Below are 10,713 nucleotides of genomic sequence, written 5' to 3'. Positions count from 1 at the left end.
AGTACTTCAAAACAAATTTTTTACTAAGGTCAAGTGCTTGGGTTGATCTTGACAGTCAACGCAATATCAGTTGGGCAGGTTGCAACTTTGAGCAACTCGTCATCATGGCAATTCAAATAACTCAAATTTCGAACACCAACCACCCAATCAATGAACTCAATGTTTAGCAAGTATGAAGAAACCCATTTCACTATTTATCCGTGGGTTTAAAGATCAATGACATGAACTAAGAAACTTTGAGTAAATGCTAAAAGAAGAATCTCAATAAAATCTAGAACAGAGCAATATATAGGATAAGCTTCACATGAAATCAAAGGATATGAAAGAAGAATAAAACAGTATCAAAACCACAAAATAGTCTAAGATCATCAAAACATGCATGTGGCCTTAGTCATCCACACCCAAATAGGTCAATGACATTTAGAGATCAACATGAAATATAGAAGAACAATAAGAATCCGAATAAGTAAAAAAATCCATAACATTCATACTTGGAAAAGCTCATTTCCAACTTGATCATCCGAGCTTCTAGCTCTCTTCTTTTGTTCTGCTCTTGAAATCTTCTCTTCCAGAATCCGCCGACCCACAAGCCCCCTCATCTTGCTCTATTTCTTCCTTCTCCTCTAAGCTTCTACCAGCTCCATTACTCACCCTTCAACGAAGATGTCACCACCCTCAACCACCACCATTGCAAGTTGGTAGTCCTTGCCACACGTCCTAGCATGCAACTCACCTGGAAGCCGTCCCCCATTCCTCCAAATAAAAAAATCCCAGCTATTCCCGGGTGGCCAACGAATATCCCTTGGTTTAAGAGGGGTCTACAGTATACAATGAGAAGTAGATAAGTTATGTAGCTAGACATTTATGTTAGATAAAAAAATCCAATAATTTTATTACTAAAGTTTTAAATTGTTTAAATAACTAAGTTTATAAATTTTTATTTAAAATTTATCCCTAACATGATAACATGATAATGCAAGCAACCATCCCTAAACAAAATTATTTAATAAACATATAAAATATTAAAATAAAATTCAATTTTATAAAAAAAAATTAAATAGAATATACCTTAAATAATTATGTAGTTATTTGTAAATTATTACCTACTTAATCAAATTTAAAAATCTAAACATTTAATGAATCTTAAAATCAAATAAAAGATATCCCACTACTAAAAATATTTATTAAAATATCAACTACAAAATTACAAACAAATAGAATTTATTTTATAATATGTATAAGGGTCTAAATAAAATTAATTTTATAAACATGAAATAAGATTAAAACTAAAATAAATAAATATTTTATGAAACATATTTAGTATCTATTTAGTATTTATACTTCTCGCAACCCATAACTTATATTGAGAATTGTAATTCAAAATTCTCATATTATGTTTTAAAAGAAAATATTTTATACACTTTTTTTAGAGTGTGTTTAATAGTGATTCTAGAAAGTATTTTTATTATTTCTAATATTTGAAAATTCTTATTTTTCAAGTATTAGAAATATTAAAAATACTTCCTAAAATCACTGTCAAATACATTCTTAATTATCTTAACAAATATACCATATGAGAGCAAAACAAGTACTAAAATTTATGCTTCACCTAATTTGACTCTTTAATTGAATTAAGTAATCTAAGAAACATTCATAAATATAAAAAGAATTTAAATGAAAATTTGCCCTACAAAATCAATAACCAAAGAAAAATGAGCTATGGATTATCTTGGAATCCATTAAAATGACATTACGGTATTTAATAAAAATCTACCAAAAAATGAACAATTTTCTTATGTAAGTATAGTAATACATTAAATAACCATTGTAACAACTCTATCATATCAAGCCAAAGGAACACATCCCAAACAATTAGTATGATCCATCTCGTTCTAACGTTAGAAGAGACAACATATACTCAAAGGGCGAACATATTTAGTATATGAGAATAAGAGTGCGTTTGAGAGTATTTTTACTTAAAAGTGTTTTTAGTAGAAGTGTTATCTTGAGTAGTGTTTTTTAAGAGAATAAACTATTACATATTTATCCAAAAAACAGTACAACTGATTTTTTTTAATATTATAAGTTTTTCAAAATTTTAAAAGTGTTTCCTAAATTTTACCAAATATCTAATATTTTTTTTAAAAATATTTTATAAGTTAAAAGTGTTTTCTAAAATCATTGCCTCTGAGAATGAAAATAAGAATATAAACAAAGACAAATCACAATAGGATGTGGGAAAGAAAACGCCACATCTTGTCAAGAGTGAGTTTCTGTTGCCATTGTCATGAATTTGTCAATTTTATTTTCATTTGTAACAAGTAGAGCAAAAGAAGAAACCACATTTGTCCGAGGCAAGTTAAAAGCATAAACCAGCAACAACACCCAACATCTATCAAACTTCAAAAACTCGTTACTAACACCACTAATACCCAAACCCAAAACACTTCTAGAGTTATGATGATATGTTTCCAAAATGTTAGAAATTAAAGTATTGTGGTAAAACAACTTGAAATCAATTTAAGGAAAAGAAACAAAGGAAGTACACAACTCACCAAGAGTTGATATGAGAAGATTTGGGTGCGTATCAAGCATTTGTGTGGCCGGTTCCTCCTCAGCAGTCAGCAGTCAACAGTGGGGTCCCCTTCGTCAGCAGAATAGTAAATAGAGTTCTCTGATTCTGAGCCATCTGTATTAGAGCACCCGCTTCCACTAGGCCCCTCCTTGCGGATTTCTTGAAGAACAACATATTTCCCTGCAGGAGGAGGAGGAGAAAAGATAGAAGACTCTCTGATTCTATTTTATTTATTTATTATTATTATTATTATTATTATCTTGGGTTATAACTTTTTAATTATACTAGACTAATGAGTTTATCATTTCTATTTAATTATTAAATTATTTTAGAATATTGAAATTTTGGTTTACGGGTTATCACCAATTTTAAACCAATAATCAACAAACATATTTTAAGACTTTGAGATATTTAGTTTTTAATATTTTATTTTATAATATAATTTTTTATACATATTTTATAATAAAATACAAATGATTTAAATGAAACTAAATTTTATCAAAAAAATTTTTAACTACTTCATTAAATTTAAAAATCTAAATATTTAATAAATCTCAAAATCAAATTGAAGATATTCATTCAGTAAAAGTATTTACTAAAATGCCAACTAAAAAAATACAAAAAGAATCATTTTCAAAATTTATTTTATAATATATATTAGGATTAAAAAAACTAAGTTTACAAACATTAAATAAAATTTAAAATAAAATAAATATTTCATAAAATGTATTTAATACTGTGAGAGCAAAATAAGTAGTTAAATTCATGCTTCACCCAATTTGACTTATAACATAATTAAGCAATTTAAGAATCATATTATAAATATAAAAAAAATTCAAATAAAATTTTAGCCTACAAAATCAATTGCCATAATTTTCTGTGATGATATATACACATTCCAATTTTGCCTTCTAAACTGCATACTTATAATTTTAAAAAATATGAATATACAAGATGATTTAAATTACTTGACCATATCTAATACGACATTTGAGCTCCATATTCTCTTAGCCATGTAACAATATTGAAACTTGTTTAGATATATTTTTTTTCCACTAGTTCTAGTGAATAAAAAACAGAGAAGACGTGACTTGATTTTGTAAAAATATTTTAAATTCAATTTATATAATATTAATTAAATAATTTTAATTGAATTCTTGTTGAAAATGAAAATAATTTTGTAATTATAAAAAAATTAAAAATATAAATTTTAGTAAAACATAAATAGTAATATTATAATAAAATCATAAATTACATTTGTAATAGAAAATATACTATTTTATTATATGTTATAAAAAAAGGATATTTTATAAATTTATAAATTTAAGTTTTAAATTATTTTTAAAAATTAATAAACTTATTAGCAAATAAAATACATTAAGTCTTATTTAGTTTGAAGTTAATTTGCCTAGTGAAAAATAATAATAATAATTCTATGTAGAGGAGAAATAATATAATGTGTGTTTGTATATTATTTTTAAAAACCGATAAAAACTTTTACTTGTTTTTTAAAAATTGTTTTCTATTTCACTTTGCTTTTAAAAACTAGAAATAAAGAACAATAACCAAAAAAAATTTTAACGGTATTATGAATTTTTAAAAATTGTTCTCCATTTTTAAAAACTCCGTCCAACATACTCTAAATATTGCATTTTTCTTCTACATTAAATAATTCATTCTGAAAATAAGGAATAAGTCCTAAGATATTTTTAAAATGCAAGATACTTTAAAAAGAAAAAAAAAATGGAGTTTCAGCTTTCAGGTAGATCGAAGTGTGCTGGTGTCAAAATTCCCTCAAAATTTTGGATAATAAAGAACAAATAATTATAATTAAGAGAAAAACACTCAGCCCATTTAAATGACTTGACCATATAAGACACCATATTGCTAGAAGTAGTCTAGATATTTGTTTTTCACTAATTGTATTAAATATTTGAACCTCCAGGAAATAAAAAAGAGAGAATACGTACGTGTCGTCAGATAGAACCCGTAGGGAGAAGCTTGGAAATCACAGGAGATGTCTTGATCTTTTCTGATGTGGATCTTCATGGCTTCAGGCCCATGGCTCTGATTCTGTTGGTGATTATTTTTGGAGTATATAAGATGTATCCCACAAATTTTCACTTCATTGACATCGATACGTTTTCTACGCTTAGCGTATCGATGCTCACTTGGAATGGCAAACTTAGGGAGATAGGTCACGCACAATGGTGGATCCGATGTGCTAACATTGTCGTAGCATGTACCCTTAAAAAAGAAATAACTCCGGCATGTTTGAAGCTGGAAATAACTCATTATTTTAATTACTCGTTCAGATTGATCATCATGGGATATCCTCAATTCAAATTGTAGAAAACGGCTATGCCAGCGAAAATCAGCAAGTGGAACATGATGGAAGAAAACAGCAAATCCCAAGAAATTGTTATCTTCATACCGATTCTTTGGGAGCTCTATTATTGCTTGGCGTCCCATACTCCGATGACTTATCCACCCTGGTATTCCACCACTTCCTGGAATAACAACTTTAGGTACATGGAAGTACCATAAGGAGTTTGAGTCTATTTCGTATTCACAACTCTGCATAAAAGTAGCATGTAAATCTTATGCCTCGATTTAAAAATAAAAAATAAAAAATAAAAATTAAAGGCCATATATAGAATTCATACCTGAGTACGTGATTTGAAGAGGTTGAGGAGAGAAGACCAGAGTGGGCTCGAAGGAGTTGATAAAGTTCCCAGATGTGGACAACCTCGTGCTTCTAAGAATTCTAGCCTTGATGGAAGCTCTGGAATTTCTTCAAGCATCTGGCAGTGATTCATCCTAAGCGTTCTCAGGTTAGAGAGTTGGATTATGTTAGTAGGTATGCAAGGAATAGGGCTTTCGCTCACATCTAAAAATGTCAGTGAGGATAGGCACCATAAATCACTAGGAATTGCTCCTTCCATCAGATTGCAACCGGCCAGATCCAGTGTTTCTAAGCAACATTGCAAGCTTCTCAAATTGTCGGGCAAATTGTGGAGCTTCGAACAGTTACGAACACAAAGACTATGAAGATGTGTCAAATTACCAATGCTATTTGGAAGAGTCACAAGCTTCTCACAATTCTTCAATTTCAATTGTTGAAGACCTTTTAGATGTTCAATTGATGGTGGCAGCTCTGTTATAGGCGTTTTACTTAAAAGAAGTTCTTTTAAGTATTCCATATCCTCCTTGATTTCTGGAAAAGCCACCAGATTTGAACAGCCATTGAGATCGAGGAATGCAAGTGATTTCAACCCACAAATGCTATTAGGAAGACTCCTCAAATTTTTGCAATTTTCTAGGTTTAAGTGACGAAGCTCGGTGAGATGACCTATTGAGCATGGTAATTCTTTAATAGCAGTCTCGTTTAGAAAAAGCTCCCTTAGACTTCCCATATTTTGGATCTCAGGAAACTCCTCAAAATTTGAATAACTTAGGTCAAGAAATTTGAGAGCCTCCAAGCACCCAAATGCGTTTGGAAGTTCCTTGATGCCAGTCCCACTTAAACTAAGATGCTTTAAACGTTTCATAACATGGATCTCTGGAAGTTCTTTAATATCAGCCTTCTTTGCATGGATGAACCTTAGATGTCTCAAATTCCCAAAATTATCCTGAAATTTGTCAAAATTTCTGCAACCATCAAGTAAAAGAACTTCAAGAGCTGGCAAGTACTCAATACTGCTTGGTATTTCCTGAATTCCACTCCTTCTTAAATGAAGACTCTTCAAACGTCCCATATTTCTACGGATCCCAGGAAATTTCTTCAACCTTTCACAAAAGGTGAGGTTAAGCTTCTCAAGATTCGGCATGCTTGATAATTCTGGCATTTTGGTGAGCAATCTTGAGCCACTTAAGTCAATGATCTTTAACTTTCCAAGAACCTGTAACAAAAGGAAGTTTTGATTAATAAATAAATTTTCATGAATTTTAAAATCAATAGAAAGCAAATATATATAACTAAATTACAATGGTACCTTAGGCCCTTTCCAAAGTTGTTTTATGGTGCTATTTCTCATGTGGAGCTCAACAAGATTCTCCCCATTAAAATTTGATGGCAAGGTTTGCAAAGGGTATCCTTCCCAATAAAGATATCTTAACTCTTGAGAAGGAAACTTGAAGTCTTTGGGAAGGAACACTTTATATGTCTTCGTCATAGAACCATGATAACCCCCACAATGGAGTTCAAGAAATCTTAGTTTCTTCATACTTTCAAAAACCTGTTTATTCACCTGCATTTCTTTTGATCGAGACAAGTCATATGATATGGCTTCAACTTGTTCCATTCCCTGAAAAATAAAATCAAAGAATAAGAAAAGCAAAAAATATGTAAATCCTAGCTAAAGTCAAACAGACATGATTTTTTGGACAAAAAAAGCATGATATTATTGAAGTTTATATCTTCAACTAAAGCTTAACTAAATTCTTGCATTTAATTAAATCTTACCTCTTGTGCAGATAATGCTTTATGAATATCATCTGGATTCCACAATCTGCTCCATTTGCTTGGGTCTTTAGGATGTTTTTCACGAACAATTGCCCAACCCATTTGTTGTATCAAGTCATGCATTTGTACCCTCTTGTAGGAAATAGTTATTAGGCATCTATCACGAAGAACTCCTATGTCATATTCTGCACAATCATCTAATATTCTCAATATAAAATCTTTAGCTTTTCCCTCGAAAAAGCATGCGATATCAAGGAAAACCTCCCTTAGAGAATCATCAAGCCCATCAAGGCTTATTTTAAGCACATCATTAATTTTCCTGTTAGGATTATCTTTCAATTTCTTTATTGCACTTTTCCATTCATCTTTTGTCTTGTTATAAAGAGAAGAGCCCAAAACTTCAAGGGCTAAAGGAAGGCCTTGCGCATATTTTATCATACAGTTTGACATCTCTACATAATCTTCACGTATGTTTTGTACTTTGAAGGCATGCCAACTAAAGAGTTCAATAGCTTCTTTATCCTGTAACACCTTAGCCTCATATGCATCCACCCCATACTCATCTAGCAAATGTTTGTCTCTGGTCGTTATGATGATTCTACTTCCTGGACCAAACCATTCATAGCTTCTAACCAATCTTTGTACTTCGTCCAAATCATCGACATCATCAAAAACAACAAGAACCTTTTTTGAGCCAAGTCTGCCCTTGATCATATTCATTCCATCATTAATACTTTCTAATTTTAAATGTCCACCCTCCATAATGCCATGAAGAAGTTCTTGCAGTAATTGAAGTTGATCACTGTAACATTTGGATCTATTTTTGACACCTTCAAGAAAGCTAGCACCATTGAATTGACATAGGATGTCATTATAAACCATCTTGGCAATAGTAGTTTTGCCAATTCCACCAATTCCATAGATCCCAACCATGCGAACATCATCCAACTGCATTTTTAACAATGATTTTAGTTCTTCCAAGTGAACATCCATTCCAACCATGTGCTCCTTAATAGGCAAAAACTTAGGATTCAATCTTTTGAGGATGTGGTTAATAATTTCCTCAATAGGCTTTGACTCGTACCTACCAATTATAAAACACAATGAAACATGATGTGAGCTATAATACGTTGCAACAAATAATAAATATGAAGTAAATTTCATATTTTTAATTTTATCTATGCAACTAAATTAGAGGTATATAATAGAACTTAATGCAAATGGATCAAAGCATATTTACTAAATTTGCAAATACAAGTAGCATTTCATTAATGTCATATCCATTGAGTATGCATGGGAAAGGAAAAAAGTGAAAATAAAAAAAAGTGAAATGATATATGATTTGTGTTAGCTTTGCTCCACAATTGTTTGGAAGGTTCTTACTAAAGTTAACCTCTCTCAAACACACCTACCTTTTTATGATAATAATTCCAATCTTATTACACAGGTGGAGACAACCACTGTTTTGCCAAGTCTAAGATACCAATTCCCATTCAAGCTTCCCAATCTAGTAGAGTATTTGTTAATTGTAGCACTTGTCACTATTATATGTGACCATGCGACTATTTAATAGTTTATTTCACAAACTAACAAGCTGCTCATGATTTGCCTTCATGTCTATTGGTCTCCACGTTTTATCCACTTTCCACTTGTTATATAAACGAAATCGGTCATATCCCAATTTTTTCCTAAAGGAATAGAGTACAGTTATGAGGAAAATTTCTATAGTCCAATTGTCAACAAAAATTGAGAATGGTACTCAAACAGAAAAAAATATTGCAAAAGAATACTTTAAAAGGTAAAAATGCCTGTTAAGATAAGGTGTTTCCATTGGAGAAATACAAGACAGACGTGAGACTAGATTTATTAATAACTTCATTCATCACCACAAACATTGAAAATAAAATTATAAATAGAAAGAAAAAAAAGAAAAAAGAAAAAGGGAGCAGCAGATTTTAATATAGGATGCCCAACTTTGGTTAGCTAGAAAACCAATATGTTAATCCATTTATACACAGAAAGCAACAAGTGTTGAGCTTAGTATTAGCTAATTGCCACTGCATTTTAGAATATTAGAAAATGCATCAATAAAGAATGCGAGTTTCATCATAGCACAAAATCAAATAACTTGATATTCGAAGAACCAATTGAACTAAACAAATTTGGCAATAGACAACTTTTCAAAGAAATTGTCTATAAAATTAAGGAAATGACAGTCAGTCCAACTATGGCATAAGAGATCTGACCTAGCTAGACGGTCGAGGGAAATGTACGAGAATTTTTATATATAGTTAATATAAGATCCATGAGGCTCCTGCAAGAGCATGAATATCAACAGGATCCTATATTTTTCATGTCGTACTAATTTCTATATTCCGTGTTACTAAAATTTTCTTTTTAACTCCTTTTTCCAAAACTTAAAATCAATAGTTACAAGTAGGTAATTTAAGAATTCAAAATTCATATATATACTTAATTATAACTAAAATCAAAAGTTCAAAGGAAGTTGAAATTACTCTTTATCCTTGATCACATGCCAACCACTTAGAGAGCCTGCTTCAGTCATGGCAGCCTTCCACCTTTTCACCTTCTCCTCGTCTACATTTATTTCATGATTCGCAAATGCTTCTCCAAAACTGCCTTTTTGTTTCCGCACATCAGAAGGATCCACATGGTAGAAAACTGGCAAGACTATTTGATCCATTTTTTTCCTGCACTCCATGATCTTTGCCAGCTCATCCAAACACCATTTGGAATCAGCATAGTTTTTTGAGAAAACAATTATAGAAAATCTTGATCCTTCGATAGATCCCAAAAGTTCTTGTGCGATCTCCTCTCCTCTTTGAAGTTTATCATCTCTGAAAGTGTTAATGCCCATCCCATTCAATTTTTCGAATAGACGATCCGTAAACTTGTTCCGGGTATCTTTCCCTCTAAAACTCAAGAAGACATCGAAGTTGAATTCTCCGGTTGGAGCTGAAGAAGAAGAGGGTTTTTGGGTGCTTGAGGAAGCCATTTTGGGACAGGGTTTGTGGGAACTGGGAGGCTACTAGAGAGTTGAGGATCGACTTGCACAGAGTGACTACCAATGTCCCTAAAGAGGGTCTTTGAGTACCCAAGAGCCTGCGAAACCTCAATCACTTTTCACAGACCTCACGTGAAAAAAGCAAACTTTGCCTCCCAATACTAAAAGCTCACCCACCATTCACCAGGCACTAAGACGTGGAATCCACTTCCTCTGCAAGCTGTCTTCAATTAACAAATTTTAAAATAAAATTCCCAGGACCCAATCATCCCACCTGCTCTTGTTATTCCCAAGCTCCAACCCTGTTTTTGCTACTTCCACGGTTCCACCTCCCATCGACCCCCAACATTTGTAATAAATAGAGAAGTAATGTTGGTTTATGTGCTCGAAGGTCCCATTTGTAATTAATTACGTATAAAGAACCACTTCACTGCACCCCCTTCTAATAAAAATTATATAATTTATTTTCATATAGATTATAAGAAATAAAAGTGTTATTATTTATAATAACATACTATATCATACAATTCACATGGAAATAAGAGTGCTCAACTAAAGGTCTATTAAGGATTATTTTTAAAAATAGTTCTCAAATAACATTTTTTGAAATATTTTTTAAAAATAATTTTTTAATATTTTTAGATAAAA

The 10,713-nt window shown here is 31.3% G+C and overlaps 1 protein-coding gene across 2 annotated transcripts; it reads right to left on the bottom strand.

Moving 5' to 3' along the window:
- Window positions 1-243: 243 nt before the first annotated feature.
- Window positions 244-10,158, bottom strand: LOC117906916 (disease resistance protein RPV1-like). Of its 2 annotated transcripts, XM_034820194.1 has the most exons (8): window positions 9,557-10,158; window positions 7,041-8,124; window positions 6,571-6,882; window positions 5,242-6,477; window positions 4,546-5,152; window positions 2,701-2,755; window positions 2,556-2,670; window positions 244-818 (listed from the first exon to the last, which is right to left on the bottom strand). In XM_034820194.1, exons 1-7 carry the CDS (start codon window positions 10,054-10,056, stop codon window positions 2,622-2,624), a joined length of 3,843 nt encoding a protein of 1,280 aa, XP_034676085.1. In that variant the 5' UTR covers window positions 10,057-10,158; the 3' UTR covers window positions 244-818; window positions 2,556-2,621. The 2 variants fall into 2 exon arrangements, with proteins under 2 accessions (XP_034676085.1, XP_034676084.1); XM_034820193.1 differs by having other exon boundaries at window positions 2,556-2,755; window positions 9,557-10,157.
- Between the last annotated feature and the right edge of the window lie 555 nt (window positions 10,159-10,713).

This window comes from Vitis riparia, chromosome 18, assembly GCF_004353265.1.
Source record: "Vitis riparia cultivar Riparia Gloire de Montpellier isolate 1030 chromosome 18, EGFV_Vit.rip_1.0, whole genome shotgun sequence".
Classification (NCBI taxonomy): domain Eukaryota; kingdom Viridiplantae; phylum Streptophyta; class Magnoliopsida; order Vitales; family Vitaceae; genus Vitis; species Vitis riparia.
This window is presented reverse-complemented; position numbering and strand designations above follow the sequence as displayed.